The 27688-nt window shown below is 45.9% G+C and overlaps 2 protein-coding genes across 2 annotated transcripts; one reads left to right on the top strand and one right to left on the bottom strand.

Moving 5' to 3' along the window:
• Window positions 1-24: 24 nt before the first annotated feature.
• On the bottom strand, window positions 25-10464 carry dnajb11 (DnaJ heat shock protein family (Hsp40) member B11). Its single transcript, XM_069177414.1, has 10 exons — window positions 10295-10464; window positions 9874-10030; window positions 8720-8817; window positions 7814-7946; window positions 7468-7610; window positions 2998-3080; window positions 2870-2927; window positions 2662-2773; window positions 2356-2515; window positions 25-1163 (listed from the first exon to the last, which is right to left on the bottom strand). Exons 1-10 carry the CDS (start codon window positions 10366-10368, stop codon window positions 1099-1101), a joined length of 1083 nt encoding a protein of 360 aa, XP_069033515.1. The 5' UTR covers window positions 10369-10464; the 3' UTR covers window positions 25-1098.
• A 317-nt stretch (window positions 10465-10781) lies between these two features.
• Window positions 10782-17467, top strand: tbccd1 (TBCC domain containing 1). The gene is made up of 9 exons (XM_069177404.1): window positions 10782-11017; window positions 11833-11897; window positions 11982-12248; window positions 12493-12651; window positions 13388-13504; window positions 14301-14550; window positions 14648-14834; window positions 14922-15452; window positions 15749-17467. The coding sequence occupies exons 2-9, from the start codon at window positions 11835-11837 to the stop codon at window positions 15960-15962; spliced, it is 1788 nt and encodes a 595-aa protein (XP_069033505.1). The 5' UTR covers window positions 10782-11017; window positions 11833-11834; the 3' UTR covers window positions 15963-17467.
• The last annotated feature ends 10221 nt before the right edge of the window (window positions 17468-27688 follow it).

The following is a 27688-nucleotide window of genomic DNA, read 5'->3' as shown; positions in this document are numbered from 1 at the left end:
GTGAATTTGGGATATGACATCTCATCAGAATTTGTACAAATCTTTATTTATATTGTCAGTCAAAAGTACATTATCTCCTAGAACATGTAAAAACGGCCAAATAATTCACATTTAAGGCCAAAACACTCAGAAAATTGGGAGGCAGCACTGCGGTCAAGAAAAATCCTAAAACCACAAAATAAGCCAAAGCGGGCAGCTGCGTCCAACCGGGAGGTTGAGTCTTCATGGTGTGACGTCCCTTTGAGTCCCTGTGTGAGTTAGAGTGGCAGAGGTGAGCAAAACAAACATTTTCTATAGTGGTGCTGGAGGACGTGCAAACCATCATTCCTCTGAAATCAAAAAGAAAAAAGTCCTTCACTGTTTAATGTCAGAGGTCAACTCTTATCACAGTGACCTTGTGGGTTGAGAAATGCCAACAAGAGCCGAGATAAATTAGGAAAACTAAAACACAACAAACAAAGGAGCTTTGTTCTTCCCTATTTACAAAGTAGTATTGACCAGGAATCTGACCAGAGAAAAACAGTTTCATCACTGAACAGGTGACGCTGTTACATTCATAAAACAGGAGGAAGTCTGGTCTTGATGTAGTTTTCTTCAGATGTCCGGTTTGTCAGTCGCTCATCTGCCAGCAGGTGTAACGGGCTGATCAGAGCGTCCAGAGACCGACAACAGCAGACCGTGATTGTTTGATCTGAGCACGTCACTGCGATGGAAATCAGTGAATTTCATTTGAAAAAAGGCCTAATCGTTATCATGTAAGAGACAAAACACTAAAGAGTTCAGACATGGCATCATTTTCATTTACACACATAAAATAAAATGTTTGCAGTTGACAAGATGGAGAACATTAAAAAGTAAAAACTAATTGGATTCGAGCCATCCTGAGAACGATCTGGAAAAAAATAAATACACCCTGGCCAGAATCATGGAGCACGCTCCTGCTGATTGAACCTGTGTGTGTGTGTGTGTGTGTGTGTGTGTGTGTGTGTGTGTGTGTGTGTGTGTGTGTGTGTGTGTGTGTGTGTGTGTGTGTGTGTGTGTGTGTGTGTGTATGTGTGCGTGCGAGACATAAATCAGTCCAGGCTGTGCTCCTTTGCGTTAGTATCCTTGGAGTCCATTGTAAACCTTCTGTACGGAGGTCTGCTTCAGGAGACTCCGAATACCTGTAACAACAAAGCCACAAGTTTAGTTACAAAATCCTGTTTCATCAAATATCAGATGAATGACAGAACTGAAAACATTCATCCCACATATAATAATAAAGTTATGACATGGGGAAATAATTGATGAGAACGTGCTAACTTTGACGTGGGACCACACCTTTTCTAACCATGGAGTATTTTACAATTTAGCATGTATAGTATTTTGTCATTATTCATTCACAAATCACTCATCCTATTAATTAATTATTCAGTATTTAACAAGTGGTAACAAGGGCTAAAAAAATGAAGCAAAAGCCAAGTGCCAAAAACTGCACTTCCTTGAATGGCCACTTGAGGCTGGCGAGTCAATCCCCACAGACCCACCCTGGTGTTAAAATGCCCAAACTTTACAGCAGGAATAAACATCTACAAAAACACGCTTTCAGTCTCCGTAGCTGATTCATCATTCATCATTTCAGCTGGATGGGAGATGAACCTTTATGGAAGTCACCCGTTTAAATTGTATTATGGATTAATGGTAATAGTTAATGATTATGGGCATGGCTGCTGTGGGTGACAGGTGGGTGCTGCTTGCAGGTTTCAGTAAGCGGGTCTTATTCGTCCGCCTCAGCTCCGCCCACACACCACTTATAGCGGAGTCAGACACACATTATGATGACGGCACCGAGCTTCACAACGGCTCTTCGGGAAACCTGTGGGCGACGTCTGCCATCTCGCGCTGGTGATGTCATTTGGACCAGGGCTGTGCGATAGTGAGCTCCGGACAATGATACCACGTCTTCTCCCCCCAGCGACTTCTGCGCAAACTGGTTGCAAAGGTCGTCACCAGTGTGAGATGACAGGCCTCATTTCTGGGTATTTTAGGCAGACGTCCATCTTTATAGTCGACGGATTCAAATTGACAGACTTCTGTTTTGTTTTTGTTTTTACAGAGTAAAGAACTATTGTTGCTGTGGTGAATTATCCCAAAAGGGTTGACTGCGTTTGGATGGGAACATTTTGTGCTCTAAAACAATAAATAGTTTGTCAAATTTGATTCAAAATAGGCCGATGCCATTCGAAAGTACAGCGGCAGATTTCTCTATTCTGCTTTATGAATAACTAAATATTTATTCACATTCAAAATGTGTACGTAAACACAGGACCTCACTATACAGATATCTTAGTGATCTAAAGTGCCATCTCTTCTCACCATCTTTCTGCTGCTCGTCCAGCTGTGTCTGAGGAAACTCTACATCGAATGTGATGATGAGGGAACCTCGGATATTGATGTTGTCAAAGTTGGGCAGGCCCTCGCCTTTCTTCCACATTCGAGCGCCGGGCTTAGTGATCTTGTCTCTCACTATGTGGACCTGTCGCACAGAAGCAACCGTTCAGTTTAACATTCAGTCACGTAAACCTCTCTTCTTTAATCAACTTTAAATAGTCTAAGTGTTAAAAAAAATGACCCATTTTAGGTCAGTTCTGTTAAAAAAAAGAACAGATTTTGCTCGGAAACCTTGTGTCCGTCCAAATGTACAATGTCCATCTCAAATCCAACCAGCGCCTCCACCAGGGAGATGGTGACGTTGGTGTAGAGGTCGTCTCCTCTGCGTTCAAACACAGGATGTCTGAAAAAGAAAAGCATCCCCATAAGTCCTCACCGTGTCACTAACTAAACACTCAGCAGCGTAAACTGTTGACACACAGGACATAAAGCTTCGTACTTCAACACTTTGATACGGAACCGTAGATCTCCCGGCTCGCCATCGATGTGAGGTTCCCCTGAGGACAGAGGAACAATGTTAGAAGGGGGAAATCAAACACATATGGAGCTTCAGAAACAAATGTGTACCTTCTCCGATGAAAGGGTACTCCATCTCATCTCTGACTCCCTGTTCGATCTCCACCTCCAGCGTCCTCTCCTCGTTCACCAGTCTGAGGTGAAGAACACAGAAGATGAGCTTCCCTCCGCTGTATTACTGTTACTTTCCCTCTTTGTAACGGAGAGCTACGCACAGTGGACTGGGGGCATTGTTTACTCTCGTGATCAGCTGATCGTGCTGCGTAAACCTCTACGTCAGGACCATGCTAATGCCATGGATGCATACAGTACTACTGCCCTTCCCCCCCTTGGTAGATCAGACCACAACCTGGTCCTGCTGACTCCCAAGTATGTTCCCCTGGTGCAGAGGCAGCCTGTGACCACCAGGACTGTGAGGAGGTGGACACAGGAGGCTAAAGACGCCCTGCAGGACTGCTTTGAGTCCACGGACTGGGATGTGCTGTGTGGACCACATGGGGAGGACATCAACAGCAGGACGGACTGTATCACAGAATACATCAAATTCTGTGAACACTCCACCGTACCATCCCGGACTGAACACTGCTTCCCCAACAACAAGCCGTGGATCACCAGTGACCTGAAAGTTCTTCTTAATAAGAAGAAAGCAGCCTTCAGGTCTGGGGACAGGGAGGAGCTCAGGAGAGTGCAGCGCCACCTGAAGGAGAAGCTCAGGGATTGCAAGGACTCCTACAGGAGGAAGCTGGAGGCCAAACTCCAGCAGAACAACGTGAGGGAGGTGTGGACTGGTATGAAGGAGATTACTGGGTTCAAAGGGAGAGAGAGACAACCAGGGGGAACCTGGAGAGGAACAACCAGGGGGAACCTGGAAAGGAACAACCAGGGGGAACCTGGAGAGGAACAACCAGGGGGAACCTGGAGAGGAACAACCAGGGGGAACCTGGAGAAGAACAATCAGGGGGAACCTGGAGAGGAACAACCAGGGGGAACCTGGAAAGGAACAACCAGGGGGAACCTGGAGAGGAACAACCAGGGGGAACCTGGAGAGGAACAACCAGGGGGAACCTGGAGAGGAACAATCAGGGGGAACCTGGAGAGGAACAACTAGGGGGAACCTGGAGAGGAACAATCAGCTCAACTGTTTCTTCAACAGGTTTAGTTCACCACCTTCATCTGTCCTGAGGACCTGACGGCATCAGCCCTGGGGTCCTGAAGAAGTAGTTCAGGAGTAGGAGTTCTGGGAGAGGAGGTGGAGGAGTACAAGTACCTGGTGTCTCCATGACAACAAACTGAACTGGAAGACCAACATCAATGCTGTCTACAAGAAGGGGATGAGTCGACTCTTTTTCTTGAGGAAACTTCGATCCTTCAATGTGTGCAGCGAGATGTTGGAGATGTTCTACCATCTGTTGTGGCCAGTGAACTGTACTTCACTGTGGTCTGCTGGGGGGGGAGAGGTGGAGGGGAGGGAGGGTGAGCATTGGAGCCGGAGACACCAACAGACTTAACAAACTGGTGAAGAAGGCCGGCTCCATCATTGGCTGCAAACTGGACAGTCTGGAAAAGGTGGTGGAGAGGAGGACGCTGAGGAAACTATTATCCATATTGGATAATCCTGACCACCCTCTCCACCTGCTGCAGGGACAGAGGAGGACGTTCTCCAAAAGACTCATCCAGCTCCGCTGTCACAAGGACAGATACAGGAGATCATTCCTGATACAGGAGATGGTTCCTGATACAGGAGATCATTCCAGATACAGGAGATGGTTCCTGATACAGGAGATCTTTCCAGATACAGGAGATGGTTCCAGATACAGGAGATGGTTCCTGATACAGGAGATGGTTCCTGATACAGGAGATCTTTCCAGATACAGGAGATGGTTCCTGATACAGGAGATCATTCCAGATACAGGAGATGGTTCCTGATACAGGAGATGGTTCCTGATACAGGAGATCTTTCCAGATACAGGAGATGGTTCCAGATACAGGAGATCATTCCTATCCACTGCAATAAGACTGTACAATAACTCACCTCTGGTCAAATCAATCACCCAATAATAACACTGTTGGTTGTTTGTTTTCTTGTTTGTTTAAATCATTGCACTATTGTATAGTTAGATTACTTTAATATTATTCTATTTTGTTGGATATATTGTGCATTTTTATATTTAATATTTTTACTCTGTTGTTTTAATGCTTTACCTGTATCTATAATGCTGCTGTAGCGAAATCTGTCCATCTGTCTGTCTGTCTGTCTATGCCCGAAGAAACAACGTGGAGCAGTCACCCTGTGGACCCACCACCTGCAGGGACAAGCATCGGGGTCGGGTGCAATGCATACCGGGTGGCGGGCCGGGCCGGGGGCCCGGGCGAACCGATCACTGGAAGCATAGACTAGCTCTAGGGACGTGGAACGTTACCTCGCTAGCGGGGAAAGCTGGAGCTGGCGCAGGAGGTGGAGCAGGAGGTGGAGCGGTACCAGCTAGATATACTTGGGCTCACCTCCACGCACAGCACCGGCTCTGGAACCAAGCTCCTGGAACTCCTTTTCTGGAGTTGCCCAGGGTGAGAGGCGCCGGTTGGGACTGGGGATACTCACGAGGCCCCCGGCGGAGCGCCGATGTGTTGGAGTTCTCCCCGGAGAACGAGAGGCTCCGCCTCCATGCGCCTCCGGGTTGCAGGGAGGAAGACTCTGACTGTTGTTTGTGTTTATGCACCAAACGGCAGTTCGGAGTATCCGGCCTTCTTGGAGGTGGTGGGGGGAGTCTTGGAAAGGGCGCCGCCTGCTGACTCCATAGTTCTCCTGGGGGACTTCAACACTCGTGGGCAACGACGGGGAAACCTGGCAGGGAGTGATCGGGAGGAACGGCCTGCCCGATCTGAACCCGAGTGGTGTTTTGTTACTGGACTTCTGTCCTGGCCACAGTTTGGCCATAACGAACACCATGTTCGAGCATAAGGTGGCTCATCAGTCTACCTGGTACCAGAACACCTCAGACCGAAGATCAATGATCGACTTTGTAGTCGTATCATCTGATCTGCGGCCAGATGTCTTGGACACTTGGGTGAAGAGAGGAGCAGAGCTGTCAGCTGATCACCACCTGGTGGTGAGTTAGATCAGATGGGAGTCGGCTGGAAAGACCTGGCAAGCCCAAACGTGTAGTAAGGGTAAACTGGGAATGTCTGGCGGAGGAACCTGTCCGGGAGGTCTTCAACTCTCACCTCCAGAGGAACTTCTCACATCCCGAGGGAGGTTGGGGACATGGAGTCCGAGTGGACCGTGTTCAAAGCCTCTTGTGGACGTGGCCGCTAAGAGTTGTGGTCAGAAGATCATCGCTGCCTGTGGCGGCAACCCGAGAACCTGGTGGTGAACACCGGGGGGGAGAGGAGCTGTCAAGCTGGAGAAGGAGGCCTTTGTCACCGATCCAGTTTGTGACCTTCATGACAGGATATCTAGGTGCAGCCGGGGGCAGGAGAATGTTGGGTTCAGGGGTCTCCGGATCGCATCTCTGCTGTTTGCAGATGATGTAGTCCTGTTGGCCTCTTCAGACTCCCATCATGCACTGGGGCAGTTTGCAGCCGAGTGTGAAGCGGCGGGGACGAGGTTTGGCACCTCCAAATCTGAGGCCAAGGTTCCCTGCTGATGTCGGGTCAGAGTTCCTGCCTCAAGCGAAGGAGTTTAAGTATCTCGGGGTCTTGTTCATAAGTAAGGGGAGGGTGGAGGGTGGAAGGTGGAGGGTGGATCGGAGCAGCTTCAGCAGTACAACAGGCGCTGCACCGGACTGTGTTGGGGAAGAGGAGCTGAGCCGGAAGGCGAAGCTCTCAGTTTACTGATGGATCTACACTCCGTCTGTCACCGATGGTCAGCAGCTCTCTGGGTCGTCACAGAAAGAACGAAGTCGCGGATACAAGCGGCTGAAATGAGAAATGACCTCTGTAGGAGGTCGGACTCAGCCTTAGAGATCGGGGGAGGAGCTCAGACATTAGGAGGGAACTCGGAGTAAAGCCAATACTCCTTCACGTAGAAAGGAGTCAGCTGAGGTGGTTCAGCATCTGATCAGGATCCTCCTGGGCGCCTCCCCACTGGAGGTTTACCGGACACGCCCAACTGGCAGGAGACCTCGGGGAACACCCAGAACACGCTGGAGGATTATATCTCCCGGCTACCCTGGGAAGGCTTCGGGATCCCCCAGGATGAGCTGGAAGATGTTGCAGGGAGAGGGATGTCCGGGTCACCTGCTGCCACCACGACCCGATCCAGATAAGTGGAAGATGATGGATGGATATTCCCCTGGCCGGCTCAGATTTATCATTTCTGCTGTTGTCTTGAGATGTGCAGCTCGAGGACCCGATTACACTGAACAGCATGACGACCTGGCTGGACTCTGGTCTCTAGTTACCAAGTGGACGCATGAAGGCCCAGCGCCTACATTCATTATCAACTCTACCGTCAAATCTGGCTTATCATCTGATTTAAAATTGAATGTGTTTAATGATGATGGCTTTGACAGCAGGACTTACTTCACGTTGGGACACTCGTCGCACACCATCTCCTGAGTCATCTGGAAGCGTCCGGGTCCGAGCTGTGTCGTCCTCATCTCCTGTCTGCAGTTACACTTCCTCTTACCAGGAGCTTCTTTGGCAACAGGCTTGTTACGTACAACCTGTGAGACAAAAGATGAATAACAACTAGTGAACTGCCTGGCAGTAAATCAGATGACGGAGCTTTGCAGTTTGATGACTTTGATTAAACAAAAGTCATCCATTCAAACACACAGTTGGAGCCAGTTCCCGTTTGTGTTGCAAACTTGAAATGTGGATATAAAATGCAGGCTGTAAAACGAGATAGCAAGAACATTCCCCACACCTCCACAAAGTTGCCAGAGTACACCTCTTCCAGCGTGACCTCCAGGTCCAGTATTATGTCATTTCCTCGGGGGATGTTCCTGTCCTGCTGCTGTCGGTTGCCCCCAAACATGAAGCCAAAGTCGCCAAAGAAGCTGCAGGAGGGCGAAGCAAAGGAACAGTAGCATCAGTGGGCATTTATTTAAAGAAAGATCACACTTCAGCATCTTTCAATCTCTTCATGCATTTACAGAGACTCTTGGTTTCTATCAGTGGAAAACTAGTACATTTAATCTCTGTGTTTTGTGGAATAAATATTCCACAATCACATGTGAATGGTGTAGATTTTATGTTTCCTTAAAAGGTCGGCTCACCCAATTTACAAATCAAATTCATCTTGATCGGCATAGTTTTGGTGTAATTCCTCCAGATTGAGATCAAATGTTTCCCCTTAACAACACAGTAGTGATAAATCACATTTAAATCAGTGTCAGACTGATAGAATTCATTATTGTAAACAAGTTACAACAAAATAGTGTTGAGCAGCAATCTTACAGCAGCTTATACACTAAATATACTGTACGAAGTGAAACCATAGAGTCACTGTGACATTCATTTGAATTATCATGTTATATATTTGGGCAAAAGTACCTCTGATGTAAACTGTTTACAGGAAAACTGTGTTATCATGATGGTTTTTGACAAAAATATTGCTGTTATATTTGTTTGTAATGAGAAATGGATCTTTAAAAACATGAAATATGAACAAATCCTCTGCATGGATAAACAACAGCATCAAGTGAGACTTTTTTTGGTCTTTTGGATGAACTGGCCCTTTAAGTTGACGTTACGTCAGCCAGTTTCAGCTGCATAGTCAAGCAGCCGCCTGCCTTCAGGTCCAGTCCGGATTTATAACCATGAGACCAACCTGGAGAAGATGTCGTTGTGCGAGCTGTGATGACCTTCTTTAAGTCCATCTTCTCCGTACGCGTCGTACTGTTTCCTTTTCTCCTCATCTGAGAGGACCTGAGAGGGCCAGAAACAACCCGTCAGTCACAGAAACAACAGATTCTCCAGCGTTTTCATTTACACGTCCTACACAGTGTTCAACTACGTATTTCATCAACACAACCTTAGTAACCGCGTCTTTTACACAGTCTAAAAAGAAAAGGATCCTCAGAATCAATCAGCACAAAACTTTATCTGCAAGTCATTTTATCATATCTGTCTTTTTTGGGCAAAAATGTCAAATCTTTGTCTTTCTAGCAAAGAGAATAATCTGATGCCTCTTTTGTCACATGACAGTAAACTGTAGTAAGCAGGAACTGTTTGGTCACATTGGTTCGCTATTCACTGTCATTTCAAAATAAATAATTATTTGTTTTGAAAAATAATATGCAGATTAATCAGGAATTGAAGTAATTGTCAGTTCTAATTATCTGTTTACTGAATTGTATATCCACCTGCAGATGTGAATGTGTTAGCTCAAATCACAGCAACAATCACTGTAGTTGGTCATATATCACATCCCCTATTTAACACAAGTCAGAGACATAGAAACATTTTATTACACAAAAGACATCTTTTTAATTGTCAATAACTTCTCTTATTATATCATATTACAAGTGTGTTTTACTACGTTGTTATTTATTTTCTCTTTGTTTTCCTCCACATTTACTTCCGGTAATAAAATGTGATCTCGACATCTTGATGTGCTGTGAACTGTTGAACATGTGTAACTGCTGCTCGATGATCAAGATCAAGATCAAGATCAGTATTTAGAGGGACATGCTGTCATTTATCAGTCACGTGACCGTTTGACACCTGAATCCATTCACACTCATCCACGTCTGAACTTTCACAATACCAGCTGTGCTACGTAACAGCCAATCAAATACAGCCACACGGTCCAGTCGACCAATCACAGCGATCACAGCGTTTCCAACAACAACCAGATAGCAGCGGTGAAACACGTTGTTCTCGTCTTCACGTACAAACTACGACAGATCCTCATGTTGTACACACACAGACATCTTTTGATACACAGTAAGTTGCAGATATTACTCACAGCAGCTCACCCACCTCATAAGCTGCCCCCAAGTCTGCGAACTTGTCCTGAGCTTTCGGGTCGTCCTGGTTCCGGTCGGGGTGCAGCTGCAGCGCTAGCTTCCTGTAGGCCTTCTTAATGTCCCGGATCGATGCACTCTTGCTCACCCCCAAGATGTTGTAGAAGTCCCGCCTGCAGGACAGAGGGAGCCACGTTACGGACGACCCGGAGACACATTGGTACGAACACAGGTGCTACTTTTAGAGAGGAGGTCGATGGGATCCGTCCGCCTCTTAGCTCGCCGCGGTCCCTGATGCTAGTCATCAAACACGGCCGGTACCGGCCCACGGCGGAGGTCCACTAAACACTCAGCCACATAACAGCACAACACACAGCAGGTCTGGACCAATCACAGAGGAACATGTGGACCGGCTGCGGTGCTGTTCACCGACTTACCCGGCAAGCACCGCGGTGGACACATAGAGCAGCAGGCAGCACAGGTGACCGAGATTCATCCCTTTAGCGGCCATAGATCTCACAGGTACCGAAGGAGGAAGCGAAAGACGAGCCGGCGTTTGGAGCTTGTGTCCCGCTGCCAGTCACAAACCCTCTTCCTGCTGTCACAGGAAGCCCCGCCCCCTCCGGATGTCCACGACTCCGCCCTCTTTTAAAGGAACAGCGTCCTGTTTCAGAACAGTTCCTCAAACTGACAGTTTCGATTTGGAATATTAAGAAATTACATATAAATAAATATATATATAGCTATATATATTTATTTATAAATTAAATATAAATACATACTACTTCAAAAGTAGCACGTTTTCATCGTCACATTAAAACGACACCGTGCAAGGCTGAAGCGCGCTCCCGCGGCCTGCGCGCGACACATGCCGATTCAAGCACTGAGTGGAGAAGAGGAAGGAGGAAGGAGGGAAGGAGGAAGGAGGGCGGCAAATAGGAAGGAGGGCGGTAAATAGGAAGGAGGGCGGCAAATAGGAAGGAGGGCGGCAAATAGGAAGGAGGGCGGTAAATAGGAAGGAGGGCGGTAAATAGGAAGGAGGGCGGCAAATAGGAAGGAGGGCGGCAGATGTGCGCCTGCACCAACGACCGGACGTCGTCCATCGGGTCACTCGTCCAGCCGGGACATCGCGTTGCCTGGACGACGACAAAAGCCCGAAAGTAAGAGCTGGAGCCTCGCGAGCTAACGGTAGCTAAGTTAGCTGTGACTCGGGTTAAAGTTAGCTTCCAGAAAACAGTCGTCTTCCTCCTTCTGTCAGTGACACGTTGTTTGGTGCCTGATTATTTATGGTCTGACTGGTTTAGCTTTAGCCTCGAGCCTCTGGTTAGCTCGTCAAACTTGATATTGTGATGTCAGGTGTCGATGACCCGAGCAGCCTGTTGTCATGGGAACATCACAGGAACTATTTGAACACATAACATTTGTTGTCATCGATCACACCAGATTACAACTTCGTTTTGCAGACGACAGGAACAAATGACGCCGTTTTAAAGCAGCAGCGTTGTTTCCTGAATGAGTCAGCGGTATGTTATATCGGATCATATGTGGGTCAGTTTATATAACTGAGCTGATCAGGGAGGACTGAGTCTGTCAGCCTGAACCAAGACAATCAAATATAGGAACTGAACTATCATGTGATTTAAAAAGGTCACAACGTTATTTCTACTTTAATTATATTAAAGCTCTCACACAGGAACACTCTTTCACATCCGTGTACGACTACAACAGACAAATAACATGTACAACACGTGTCATTATGTTCAGTGTAATTATTGTGACATTGAAAGTCCTGAGAAGTCCTGAGAAACCTCCCGATGTTTTATAATGAGATCAGTTCAGTATTTAGACACTTGGATCATTTCTAAACTTACGTCTGACAAGTTATTTTTCTAAAGTGTGTTGTGCCATTGCTGCATGGTCTCTGTTGTGTGTCCTGTGTCTGATCTGCACATCGTTGTGTGTCCTTCGTCTTCAGACATGGAGGCCGACAGTGTGAGCGTATGGCCTCGCATGGAGCCCTTCTTACTGGGTGCCCTGCAGGTGAACATACCGGCTGCTCAATATAATAAAATTGTCCAGTGGATGCACATGTTTTTAAAATAACCCGAGTTGATGCGTTTGCAGGTGGCTCCCTCCTCCAAGCTCAGCCTGCACTATCTTCGCAAGATGGCCACGTATGTGCGAACGCGTGACGGCTGCTTCCCGACACTGAGCTGGCCCATGTGGAGGCATATCGCCTGTGGAAAGCTGCAGCTGCCAGAAGACCTTGCGTGGCTCTACTTTGAGACCTTCGACCTCCTCGTCGGCCTCTCTCCTGAGGAGAGACTGGAGCGGGCCGAGTGTCTCTCCCAGTGTTCTTCCAAAAGTGAGCTGGACCAGCAAAGGAACAAGGTGAAAGAAAAAGGTCACAGTACAGTTAAGATTCCAGATCACGTGTGCAAACAGCTCAATTTACCAAAGATTGTAATATTATCTCATCATCTCTGCACCTTTTCTGTCATGTCTTCCTGGGTGTGGTGCTCATTGTATCGTTGTGTTGTTTCCCCGGAGAAGGTTCGTGTCGTCCTGCTCTCAGATCTGAAGAGGAGCTGCACATTGTTATGCTGCCCGTTTCTTTTTCTCCTTTGTGCTTCAGTTGTCGGTGGACACGTTGCAGTTCCTCCTCTTCCTCTACATCCAGCAGCTGAACCGCGTGTCTCTCCGCACGTCTCTGATTGGTGAAGAGTGGCCCAGTCATCGCATTCGCTCCGCCTCCCCGTCAGACCGAGAGGCCAAGACCAGCTCCCAGAACAAGGTCTGGTTCTACTGACAGACTGATGACATTAGTGCGTGTTATCCACACAGACTGGATATAAAACTACAGACTGGATATAAAAGAGTTCGTAGCTTCAGGTCTGTAAAATGGTTCCGATGCAGAAGTGTCTTCAGCTGCAATACCAGCGAGTGCCACTAGAGGTCGGCTCCAAAAAGCCTCCGGCTCCATAGACTCCCATTCAACTTCTCTCATCAAATCCAAAGTGAATAAAATGTGTCCATCAGTTATCTCGGTGTTGTTAGCTAAAGTCACTCCTTCTTATTAGTTTTCTGGAGGTCCATCTGAAAATAATCCCTCATTCATTAGAAAAGAAGATTCAAGAAGACCTGTTTTTGGGGGCGTGTCTGTTTGATTGACAGGTCTGTGGTGCAGTCAGGTTACAGCTATCGGTGGGCGGGACGTAGTATCGTCAGGTTTCCGATCAGATCGGTCAGATCCACCGCTGACTCCTCCCCCAGCCCGTCCAAATATGGTCACTTCCTGCTCCGAAATAGCAAGATGGCGGCGGACAAATTCTGAACTTCATAATGGCTGTTCACAAACCAACGTCAAATCAGTCACTGCTGATTGCCGCTTGGTTATGCAGTTTTATGTAATTTTGATTACGGCCTCATGGCAAAGCATTATATTATAAAATTGAAAGCACAAACCTTAATTGTTCTCTCAGTCCTTTGAGATGTGCCATTATATATTTGTTTTTGTTTCTGTTGTGCAGAACTGGGATGATCAGGCCCACCTGTCATTTGTGCAAAGCCATCTGGCAGAAATGTTGGAGCTGTTGGTGGAGCCCGGCCAGCTGTCACAATCTGGACAAGCCCTCAGAGACTGCCAGGTCTGTGGACCGTCGTCAGACGTCCTGCTTTAGGTTACAGAAACAGCCTGTATTTTAATTTGTACAGTAACAAAGCATCAATGTGAACAATATGAAAGGGGTTGACTAGTGATGAACCTACAGACATTTATTATGTTCATTTGCAGCTCCCATCAGCTTGATAGTGACTTTCAGCCAATTATTTAGCTGCTCAGTTACAACTTTACTGTTTGGGTTCACTCTCACTTCTCTCATAACGTCGTTTCAAACCGCAGCAGGCAGGTGTTTTTAATGGAGAAGAAAAGTTCTGAAAACACTGTGCTACCTTCTCAGCACCAGCTTAGACAGACACGGTTCAGCTGAAGCTCCAGAGCTGGTAGAAACCCCAAAAAACAGCTGAAAGAGAGTGAATGTTGGACTCTGTTTCACCGGGGGCGAATCACAACTTCACATAAATGATCAGGTTGTTCCGTCTCTGCTGGAGGTCAAATTAAGTTCGCCATGTCAACGTATAAGGTAATAATAATGAGATGACAAGTACCATATACTGTGTTCAAAATGTGTTTTCTGTCCCTCAGTGAAAAACAAAGTCAGTTATTGCAGGTTTAACGTACACATGTATGCTGGTATTTAATACTACAGACAACCAGTGTAAAGAAAACTGATATTTAGTCTCCTTTGCCATAAAAGCAAAGTATTGCTTTAAAGTCATTTCTTCCAGAATAGCTACTGTAGGTATCTATTCTTTTTGAAATTTGGACTACAATGCATCCGAAGATCTTTGTTCAAGATTCATTTCAAAGCTGTGTTTGTCCAGATATCTGTGGAGGCTGTGCTCAGCCTGGACCTGCTGCTGGAGGGCTCAGTTAGCCACGGAAGAGCTGTTCAACCTGTCCATCGGCTGCTGACCAAAGGTCCGCTCCAAACACCAGCTGGCTACTCCACCCTGAGCCGCTCCTTCACCCTGCACAAGCTCCTCTCCTGCCTCCAGCACAGTCTCACCCTCAACCCCTTCGGAATAACCGCCTGCCTCCGCTCGGGCAAGAAACTGGCCTGGGCTCAACAAGGTTTTCTAAAATCTTCTGTCGTTCCAGCTTCTTTTACTGCCGTCACTGTTTCTCTACGTTTCTTTGACAGTGTGCTTGTTGTTTGCTGTTCTTCTAGTGGAAGGGGCTATGAAGAGAGCCAAGATAGCCAGGAACACCCACATGGCTCCGCCTGGCAGTAAGATGGTCCTGATGTCCCAAGTATTCAAACAAACCCTCGCTAAGACGTCAGACAAGCTGACCGGGGCCAACATCAAGATCCACAGATGCTGTGATGCCTTCATGTACCTTCTCTCCCCTCTAAGGTCAGGTTCGCTTCCATTACGATAGGTTATGTAACGGGCTTTTTGGGACACTGTTCATTTGTAACGTTGTTGTTGTTGTCCATTTAGATCGGTCAGTGTGGACAAGTGCCGCAACAGCACCGTGGTTCTGGGTCCGGTTGAGACCAGCGTGCACATCCACAGCTGCCAGAACGTGCGGGTGGTGTGTGTGGCCGGCAGGATTGCTGTCGGAGCCTCCTCACATTGCACCATCCACGTCCTGACACCCACCCGCCCTTTGTTACTCCCTGGAAACGCAGACATAACCCTGGGTCCTTTCCACACTTTCTACCCCTACCTGGAAGATCACATGGCCAGCGTGGGGCTGGCCGTAGTCCCTAACGCCTGGGATCGGCCCTTGCTTCTGGGGACCGAGGGCCTCGGCAACCCCCCGCTCAACACATCGTCCAACCCGGACCCCGCCTGCTACCGCCTGCTGCCGCCATCGGAGTTCCACGAGCTGGTTGTACCTTTCCAGATGGAAGGGGACACCTGCGAGGTGCCTGGCGGATTGCCTCCTCAGTACCAGGCTGCACTTGATGAGAAGCAGAAGAGGATACAGAACTGGCAGAAGACGGTGATGGAGGCCCGGCTGAACAAGTGAGTTCCGGATCAGACCATCCTCACACCTCTTTTAATCAGTGGAAAGCTGTAAAGGAAAAGCCATTCCAAAAATCAATATGAATGTGAGTTAGCTGCTACGCTGGGGAGATATTATCGAGTTCAGTGATGTCATTGGGGTCAGAAAACCTGCCGGACCCCAACAGCACAGAGACGCAGTCTCACCAGGGACAAATCCTTTCATTGATTTCTATATTAGGGTGTTTTAACACTGATGTCTCCCACATCCTGCCTCTGTGCTCGTTCTGTTCGGGCGTCTCGTGTCTTCTCTGCAGGGAGCAGAAGAGGCAGTTCCAGGAGTTGGTGGAGACCAAGTTCCACGAGTGGCTCTTGGGAACGGGGAACAGACAGGAACTGGACAGCCTGATCCCCCCGATGATCGCCTCTCTGAAGGACTCTGATGGAGCGCTCTCAGACACCGCCCCGGATAACGACAGCAGACACACGAGGCCTGGACGGGGGGTGGGACGTTCACCGATGGCTTGCTGAATTATCTGATTGGGGTCTCCTCTGGCTGGCTGAGCAGCTGACAGGCTGCGTGTGGTGTCGCTCTCATTTGGAGCTCCTGTAAGTTCTCATCTTGCCCAGACACGTCTGCAGCTGCTGATCCAGCTTTCAGAGCGACTTACAGGTATTTCCAGCGGAACAATTCCTTCTTCTTCAGAAAAGGCAGCTAAGTGTTTCCCGTGTGTGAGCTGAATGGGGAGTGGGTTGGCATGTTGTAAAACAACATCGCAAGCATCACTGTGTCAAGCAGAGTTGAAAGAAACAGGTGGAGCATGTGTGAGTCACCGCAGGCTTTAAAGGGACATTACAAAGCTTCGGTTTACTGCTGAGGGTCATCTTACGGAGACAGAACATCTGAACTGGGTTGGCAGCAGTGACTGCTGGCGAAGGGCGAGGTTGTAACCATAGTTACTGATTGAGGCTTCCTGTGTGAGCTTGGTCCAGTCAGGGTCATTTTGGAGACATTTAGGGAACTGAGCTCAACAGTGTCAAAGTCCTGGAGAACCTCCATACTGGAGCTTTTTCCATATAGCCTTTCTCCTCAAACTGATCCCACATATGTAAATGCCATGTTGTTTTCTGTAAATTATATTTTTACTAAGGGAAATTAATGTCCATTAAAAGATGGAGAATGTAGACGCTAAATAAACGTAGCACTCTGAGTATAAAGACCATGTTAGTGCACCTACGGTTTCCAGCTCAGGTCATTGTATGTTTTGTTTTCAGAATATTAAATAATAGCAATCACACATTTTCCTTTTTGGGGGAAATAGAAAGGTTTATTAAAATAATGTATTGTAGGAATGTGAATGCACCACCCTAAGTCCACATGTCCACATGCTAACAGCTGTACCTCCATGTTGGCCGTCAGTCCAACATGGAGGTACAGCAGCAGTTTGTCTGCTCTTTATTATCCTTTAATTCAATAGAACAGAAGAAACTTAGTGTCGTTAGTACGTTTCAGCTGAAGCAGAATTTAACAAGCGTTTGCAGGTTTTGCTACAAATCTTACATGTATGTTTATTTTTGTATGAATTCTGCTGTATGAGTGTGTATATATATATATATATATATATATATATATATATATGTATATATATTTTAGGACTGTACAAAGATTGTTTTTCATAAATCTACCTTGCCTCCAGAACCAGTTTTAGCATTTAATACCTCCAAGTGTACTTAGCTTGGCTTCTTCTTTGCACACATGCATCACTGTTTGCTAAATTTAGACTCATTAAAACAACAGAACTGCTGCACCTCTGAGAACAGAAGAATATGGGCTCGGAAATATGGAGAAGTTCTCTTCATTTTCAAGATGAACGTATTTCCACTGTAAAATGTCTGACTGCTGTTGTTTACTTCAAAAACATTGTTAGTTTGAACACATGCACTTCTGGAAAGTCACTCAATGAAGAGCACAAACAGATGATTGTTATAATATAAAATAATAAAGGTGAAATAAATAAAGGTTCCCACTAAATCCAGGTCGCCTCCCTCTTACTGTTCACCAAGTATTTACTACTGCTTTTACCTCTGGACATGGTATCATCCAACCATCATCCTACTATCATCCAACCATCATCCAACCATCATCCTACTATCATCCAACCATCATCCAACCATCATCCTACTATCATCCAACCATCATCCTACTATCATCCAACCATCATCCTACTATCATCCAACCATCATCCTACTATCATCCAACCATCACCCTACTATCATCCAACCATCACCCTACTATCATCCATCCATCATCCTACTATCATCCATCCATCATCCTACTATCATCCAACCATCACCCTACTATCATCCATCCATCATCCTACTATCATCCAACCATCACCCTACTATCATCCATCCATCACCCTACTATCATCCAACCATCATCCTACTATCATCCAACCATCACCCTACTATCATCCAACCATCATCCTACTATCATCCAACCATCTCCCATCCATCATCCTACTATCATCCAACCATCACCCTACTATCATCCAACCATCTCCCATCCATCATCCTACTATCATCCAACCATCATCCTACTATCATCCAACCATCACCCTACTATCATCCAACCATCTCCCATCCATCATCCTACTATCATCCAACCATCATCCTACTATAATCCAACCATCTCCCACCCATCATCCAACCATCATCCTACTATCATCCAACCATCTCCCATCCATCATCCTACCATCATCCAACCATCACCCTACTATCATCCAACCATCTCCCATCCATCATCCTACTATCATCCAACCATCACCCTACTATCATCCAACCATCTCCCATCCATCATCCTACATCATCCAACCATCACCCTACTATCATCCAACCATCTCCCATCCATCATCCTACTATCATCCAACCATCATCCTACTATAATCCAACCATCTCCCACCCATCATCCAACCATCATCCTACTATCATCCAACCATCTCCCACCCATCATCCAACCATCATCCTACTATAATCCAACCATCTCCCATCCATCATCCAACCATCATCCTACTATCATCCAACCATCTCCCATCCATCATCCTACCATCATCCAACCATCACCCTACTATCATCCAACCATCTCCCATCCATCATCCTACTATCATCCAACCATCATCCTACTATCATCCAACCATCACCCTATCATCCAACCATCTCCCATCCATCATCCAACCATCATCCTACTATCATCCAACCATCATCCTACCATCATCCAACCATCACCCTACTATCATCCAACCATCTCCCATCCATCATCCAACCATCATCCTACTATCATCCAACAATCATCCTACTATCTCCCATCCATCATCCTACTATCATCCAACCATCATCCTACTATCATCCAACTATCTCTCATCCATCCAACCATCATCCTACTATCATCCAACCATCTCCCATCCATCATCCAACCATCATCCTACTATCATCCAACCATTATCCAACCATCTCCCATCCATCATCCAACCATTATCCTACTATCATCCAACCATCTCCCATCCATCATCCAACCATCATCCTATCATCCATCCATCATCCTATCATCCAACCATCATCCAACCATCTCCCATCCATCATCCAACCATCATCCTACTATCATCCATCCATCATCCAACCAACCATCATCCATCGATCATCCTATCATCCAACCATCACCCATCCATCATCCAACCATCATCTATCCATCATCCAAACATCATCCAACCATCACCCATCCATCATCCTACTATCATCCAACCATCACCCATCCATCATTCTATCACCCATCCATCCATCATCCAACCATCATCCATCCATCAATCATCCTATCATCCAACCATCATCCATCGATCATCCAACTATCACCCATCCATCATCCTACTATCATCCAACCATCACCCATCCATCATCCAACCATCATCCGAGTAACATCCATCCATCATCCAACCAACCATCACCCATCCATCATCCTACCATCATCCATCCATCCATCAATCATCCAACCATCATCCTACTATCATCCTAGTAACATCCATCCAACATCCAACCAACCATCACCCATCCATCATCCTACCATCATCCATCATCAATCATCCAACCATCATCCATCAATCATCCTACTATCATCCAACCATCATCCTATCATCCAACCATCATCCTACTATCATCCAACCATCATCCTATCATCCAACCATCTCCCATCCATCATCCAACCATCATCCTACTATCATCCAACCATCATCCTACCATCATCCAACCATCACCCTACTATCATCCAACCATCTCCCATCCATCATCCAACCATCATCCTACTATCATCCAACAATCATCCTACTATCTCCCATCCATCATCCTACTATCATCCAACCATCATCCTACTATCATCCAACTATCTCTCATCCATCCAACCATCATCCTACTATCATCCAACCATCTCCCATCCATCATCCAACCATCATCCTACTATCATCCAACCATTATCCAACCATCTCCCATCCATCATCCAACCATTATCCTACTATCATCCAACCATCTCCCATCCATCATCCAACCATCATCCTATCATCCATCCATCATCCTATCATCCAACCATCATCCAACCATCTCTCATCCATCATCCAACCATCATCCTACTATCATCCATCCATCATCCAACCAACCATCATCCATCGATCATCCTATCATCCAACCATCACCCATCCATCATCCAACCATCATCTATCCATCATCCAAACATCATCCAACCATCACCCATCCATCATCCTACTATCATCCAACCATCACCCATCCATCATTCTATCACCCATCCATCCATCATCCAACCATCACCCATCCATCATCCAACCATCATCCGAGTAACATCCATCCATCATCCAACCAACCATCACCCATCCATCATCCTACCATCATCCATCCATCCATCAATCATCCAACCATCATCCTACTATCATCCTAGTAACATCCATCCAACATCCAACCAACCATCACCCATCCATCATCCTACCATCATCCATCATCAATCATCCAACCATCATCCATCAATCATCCTACTATCATCCAACCATCATCCTATCATCCAACCATCATACTACTATCATCCAACCATCACCCATCCATCATTCTACTATCACCCATCCAACTATCATCCAACCATCATCCATCAATCATCCTATCATCCAACCATCACCCATCCATCATTCTACTATCACCCATCCATCCATCATCCTACTATCATCCAACCATCACCCATCCATCATCCAACCATCATCCTAGTAACATCCATCCATCATCCAACCAACCATCACCCATCCATCAATCATCCAACCATCATCCTACTATCATCCAACCATCATCCTGGTAACATCCATCCAACATCCTACTATCACCCATCCATCATCCTACTATCATCCAACCATCATCCTACTATCATCCAACCATCACCCTACTATCATCCAACCATCACCCTACTATCATCCATCCATCATCCTACTATCATCCAACCATCATCCTACTATCATCCAACCATCACCCTACTATCATCCATCCATCATCCTACTATCATCCAACCATCACCCTACTATCATCCATCCATCACCCTACTATCATCCAACCATCATCCTACTATCATCCAACCTTCTCCCATCCATCATCCTACTATCATCCAACCATCACCCTACTATCATCCAACCATCTCCCATCCATCATCCTACTATCATCCAACCATCATCCTACTATCATCCAACCATCACCCTACTATCATCCAACCATCTCCCATCCATCATCCTACTATCATCCAACCATCATCCTACTATAATCCAACCATCTCCCACCCATCATCCAACCATCATCCTACTATCATCCAACCATCTCCCATCCATCATCCTACCATCATCCAACCATCACCCTACTATCATCCAACCATCTCCCATCCATCATCCTACTATCATCCAACCATCACCCTACTATCATCCAACCATCTCCCATCCATCATCCTACATCATCCAACCATCACCCTACTATCATCCAACCATCTCCCATCCATCATCCTACTATCATCCAACCATCATCCTACTATAATCCAACCATCTCCCACCCATCATCCAACCATCATCCTACTATCATCCAACCATCTCCCACCCATCATCCAACCATCATCCTACTATAATCCAACCATCTCCCATCCATCATCCAACCATCATCCTACTATCATCCAACCATCTCCCATCCATCATCCTACCATCATCCAACCATCACCCTACTATCATCCAACCATCTCCCATCCATCATCCTACTATCATCCAACCATCATCCTACTATCATCCAACCATCACCCTATCATCCAACCATCTCCCATCCATCATCCAACCATCATCCTACTATCATCCAACCATCATCCTATCATCCAACCATCATCCTACTATCATCCAACCATCATCCTACCATCATCCAACCATCACCCTACTATCATCCAACCATCTCCCATCCATCATCCAACCATCATCCTACTATCATCCAACAATCATCCTGCTATCTCCCATCCATCATCCTACTATCATCCAACCATCATCCTACTATCATCCAACTATCTCTCATCCATCCAACCATCATCCTACTATCATCCAACCATCTCCCATCCATCATCCAACCATCATCCTACTATCATCCAACCATTATCCAACCATCTCCCATCCATCATCCAACCATCATCCTACTATCATCCATCCATCATCCAACCAACCATCATCCATCGATCATCCTATCATCCAACCATCACCCATCCATCATCCAACCATCATCTATCCATCATCCAAACATCATCCAACCATCACCCATCCATCATCCTACTATCATCCAACCATCACCCATCCATCATTCTATCACCCATCCATCCATCATCCAACCATCACCCATCCATCATCCAACCATCATCCGAGTAACATCCATCCATCATCCAACCAACCATCACCCATCCATCATCCTACCATCATCCATCCATCCATCAATCATCCAACCATCATCCTACTATCATCCTAGTAACATCCATCCAACATCCAACCAACCATCACCCATCCATCATCCTACCATCATCCATCATCAATCATCCAACCATCATCCATCAATCATCCTACTATCATCCAACCATCATCCTATCATCCAACCATCATACTACTATCATCCAACCATCACCCATCCATCATTCTACTATCACCCATCCAACTATCATCCAACCATCATCCATCAATCATCCTATCATCCAACCATCATCCTATCATCCAACCATCATCCAACCATCACCCATCCATCATTCTACTATCACCCATCCATCCATCATCCTACTATCATCCAACCATCACCCATCCATCATCCAACCATCATCCTAGTAACATCCATCCATCATCCAACCAACCATCACCCATCCATCAATCATCCAACCATCATCCTACTATCATCCAACCATCATCCTGGTAACATCCATCCAACATCCTACTATCACCCATCCATCATCCTACTATCATCCAACCATCATCCTACTATCATCCAACCATCACCCTACTATCATCCAACCATCACCCTACTATCATCCATCCATCATCCTACTATCATCCAACCATCATCCTACTATCATCCAACCATCACCCTACTATCATCCATCCATCATCCTACTATCATCCAACCATCACCCTACTATCATCCATCCATCACCCTACTATCATCCAACCATCATCCTACTATCATCCAACCTTCTCCCATCCATCATCCTACTATCATCCAACCATCACCCTACTATCATCCAACCATCTCCCATCCATCATCCTACTATCATCCAACCATCATCCTACTATCATCCAACCATCACCCTACTATCATCCAACCATCTCCCATCCATCATCCTACTATCATCCAACCATCATCCTACTATAATCCAACCATCTCCCACCCATCATCCAACCATCATCCTACTATCATCCAACCATCTCCCATCCATCATCCTACCATCATCCAACCATCACCCTACTATCATCCAACCATCTCCCATCCATCATCCTACTATCATCCAACCATCACCCTACTATCATCCAACCATCTCCCATCCATCATCCTACATCATCCAACCATCACCCTACTATCATCCAACCATCTCCCATCCATCATCCTACTATCATCCAACCATCATCCTACTATAATCCAACCATCTCCCACCCATCATCCAACCATCATCCTACTATCATCCAACCATCTCCCACCCATCATCCAACCATCATCCTACTATAATCCAACCATCTCCCATCCATCATCCAACCATCATCCTACTATCATCCAACCATCTCCCATCCATCATCCTACCATCATCCAACCATCACCCTACTATCATCCAACCATCTCCCATCCATCATCCTACTATCATCCAACCATCATCCTACTATCATCCAACCATCACCCTATCATCCAACCATCTCCCATCCATCATCCAACCATCATCCTACTATCATCCAACCATCATCCTATCATCCAACCATCATCCTACTATCATCCAACCATCATCCTACCATCATCCAACCATCACCCTACTATCATCCAACCATCTCCCATCCATCATCCAACCATCATCCTACTATCATCCAACAATCATCCTGCTATCTCCCATCCATCATCCTACTATCATCCAACCATCATCCTACTATCATCCAACTATCTCTCATCCATCCAACCATCATCCTACTATCATCCAACCATCTCCCATCCATCATCCAACCATCATCCTACTATCATCCAACCATTATCCAACCATCTCCCATCCATCATCCAACCATTATCCTACTATCATCCAACCATCTCCCATCCATCATCCAACCATCATCCTATCATCCATCCATCATCCTATCATCCAACCATCATCCAACCATCTCCCATCCATCATCCAACCATCATCCTACTATCATCCATCCATCATCCAACCAACCATCATCCATCGATCATCCTATCATCCAACCATCACCCATCCATCATCCAACCATCATCTATCCATCATCCAAACATCATCCAACCATCACCCATCCATCATCCTACTATCATCCAACCATCACCCATCCATCATTCTATCACCCATCCATCCATCATCCAACCATCATCCATCCATCAATCATCCTATCATCCAACCATCATCCATCGATCATCCAACTATCACCCATCCATCATCCTACTATCATCCAACCATCACCCATCCATCATCCAACCATCATCCGAGTAACATCCATCCATCATCCAACCAACCATCACCCATCCATCATCCTACCATCATCCATCCATCCATCAATCATCCAACCATCATCCTACTATCATCCTAGTAACATCCATCCAACATCCAACCAACCATCACCCATCCATCATCCTACCATCATCCATCATCAATCATCCAACCATCATCCATCAATCATCCTACTATCATCCAACCATCATCCTATCATCCAACCATCATCCTACTATCATCCAACCATCATCCTATCATCCAACCATCTCCCATCCATCATCCAACCATCATCCTACTATCATCCAACCATCATCCTACCATCATCCAACCATCACCCTACTATCATCCAACCATCTCCCATCCATCATCCAACCATCATCCTACTATCATCCAACAATCATCCTACTATCTCCCATCCATCATCCTACTATCATCCAACCATCATCCTACTATCATCCAACTATCTCTCATCCATCCAACCATCATCCTACTATCATCCAACCATCTCCCATCCATCATCCAACCATCATCCTACTATCATCCAACCATTATCCAACCATCTCCCATCCATCATCCAACCATTATCCTACTATCATCCAACCATCTCCCATCCATCATCCAACCATCATCCTATCATCCATCCATCATCCTATCATCCAACCATCATCCAACCATCTCCCATCCATCATCCTACTATCATCCATCCATCATCCAACCAACCATCATCCATCGATCATCCTATCATCCAACCATCACCCATCCATCATCCAACCATCATCTATCCATCATCCAAACATCATCCAACCATCACCCATCCATCATCCTACTATCATCCAACCATCACCCATCCATCATTCTATCACCCATCCATCCATCATCCAACCATCATCCATCCATCAATCATCCTATCATCCAACCATCATCCATCGATCATCCAACTATCACCCATCCATCATCCTACTATCATCCAACCATCACCCATCCATCATCCAACCATCATCCGAGTAACATCCATCCATCATCCAACCAACCATCACCCATCCATCATCCTACCATCATCCATCCATCCATCAATCATCCAACCATCATCCTACTATCATCCTAGTAACATCCATCCAACATCCAACCAACCATCACCCATCCATCATCCTACCATCATCCATCATCAATCATCCAACCATCATCCATCAATCATCCTACTATCATCCAACCATCATCCTATCATCCAACCATCATACTACTATCATCCAACCATCACCCATCCATCATTCTACTATCACCCATCCAACTATCATCCAACCATCATCCATCAATCATCCTATCATCCAACCATCATCCTATCATCCAACCATCATCCAACCATCACCCATCCATCATTCTACTATCACCCATCCATCCATCATCCTACTATCATCCAACCATCACCCATCCATCATCCAACCATCATCCTAGTAACATCCATCCATCATCCAACCAACCATCACCCATCCATCAATCATCCAACCATCATCCTACTATCATCCAACCATCATCCTGGTAACATCCATCCAACATCCTACTATCACCCATCCATCATTCTACTATTATCCAACCATCACCCATCCATCATCCTACTATCACCCATCCATCATCCTACTATCATCCATCGATCATCCAACCATCACCCATCCATCATCCTATCATCCAACTATCATCCTAGTAACATCCATCCATCATCCCACCATCAATCATCCAACCATCATCCTACTATCATCCAACCATCATCATCCAACCATCACCCATCCATCATCCAACCAACCATCACCCATCCATCATCCTACTATCATCCAACCTTCACCCATCCATTATCCTACTGTCATCCATCCATCATCCTACTATCATCCATCGATCATCCAACCATCACCCATCCATCATCCTATCATCCAACTATCATCCTCGTAACATCCATCCATCATCCCACCATCAATCATCCAACCATCATCCTACTATCATCCAACCATCACCCATCCATCATCCAACCAACCATCACCCATCCATCATCCTACTATCATCCAACCATCATCCTACTATCATCCAACCTTCACCCATCCATTATCCTACTGTCATCCATCCATCATCCTACTATCATCCAACCATTTTTGACATTACACAACTTTTTCAGTCTTTTGTTGACCCTGCCCTAACTTTGTGTTGTTGCCATCAAATTCAAAATGAGCACATATTTTTTCATCAAACAATACAATTTCTCAGTTTTAATTTTTGATATGTTGTCTTTGGTCTATTTGCAATTAAAAATGGGTTTATGTGATTTGTAAATCATTGCATTCTGTTTTTATTTACATTTTACACAGCCTCCCAACCTTTTCGGAAACGGGGTTGTAAATATGTAAATATTAAATGATATACGATTCACAAAAGAGGCCCTTTTCTGTAGGAGTACCTTTACTTTTAATATATCTTGATAATAGTTCTGCTTTTGAGAGGTTGATTTTAAATGGAAGGCTTTTACTTCTAACAAAGCATTAAGTAACCGATCTGAATACTTGTTCTACCGCTAAACAGGGCTCTATCTGGATCCATCTGAGAGGCAGAAATAAGTCCTGAGTTGGCAGGTCCTCGCCAGGTGGGGGCAAGCTGGTGGAGCTGGCATGTATCACAGTGGGCACTGGAGCCAGCCAGTAGAAAAGTGGGGTCAATGGACGCTTAACCATGCCCGGGCATTATGCCGTAATCCTTCCTCGCTTTTCTGGAAAAACTGAATAGCACTAGAATCACTGACTCAATTTTTGGATCTCATTTTCATGACAAAGCGATTGTTCCCCTTTTGCCTCCACTGTTGGTGTTTATAAGCATGGGAAAGCGGGGATATAAAAGGCAGTGGCTGGAAGGCCAGTGCAATATTGAGACCTCAGGGGAGCCACCAGCATCACTTCACATCACCAAGGCTATTCCAGACATTGTACCCAAG

This window comes from Embiotoca jacksoni, unplaced genomic scaffold (assembly GCF_022577435.1).
Source record: "Embiotoca jacksoni isolate LCO1_2020_lvr unplaced genomic scaffold, fEmbJac1.0.p SCAF_72, whole genome shotgun sequence".
NCBI classification, from domain to species: Eukaryota; Metazoa; Chordata; class Actinopteri; family Embiotocidae; genus Embiotoca; species Embiotoca jacksoni.
The sequence above is the reverse complement of the archived record's forward strand: the minus strand, read 5'-3'. Positions and strand labels throughout refer to the sequence as shown.

Coding starts and splice junctions, on each gene's coding strand:
- dnajb11 (XM_069177414.1), bottom strand. CDS start 10,368: ATGGCCGCTAAAGGGATGAATCTCGGTCACCTGTGCTGCCTGCTGCTC. Junction 3,081..7,467: donor GACGAGTGTCCCAACGTGAA/GTAAGTCCTGCT, acceptor TCTTCACCTCAG/ACTGGTGAACGAGGAGAGGA. Junction 2,516..2,661: donor TACATTTGGACGGACACAAG/GTTTCCGAGCAA, acceptor TCTGTGCGACAG/GTCCACATAGTGAGAGACAA.
- tbccd1 (XM_069177404.1), top strand. CDS start 11,835: ATGGAGGCCGACAGTGTGAGCGTATGGCCTCGCATGGAGCCCTTCTTA. Junction 14,835..14,921: donor TACCTTCTCTCCCCTCTAAG/GTCAGGTTCGCT, acceptor TTGTCCATTTAG/ATCGGTCAGTGTGGACAAGT. Junction 15,453..15,748: donor ATGGAGGCCCGGCTGAACAA/GTGAGTTCCGGA, acceptor TCTTCTCTGCAG/GGAGCAGAAGAGGCAGTTCC.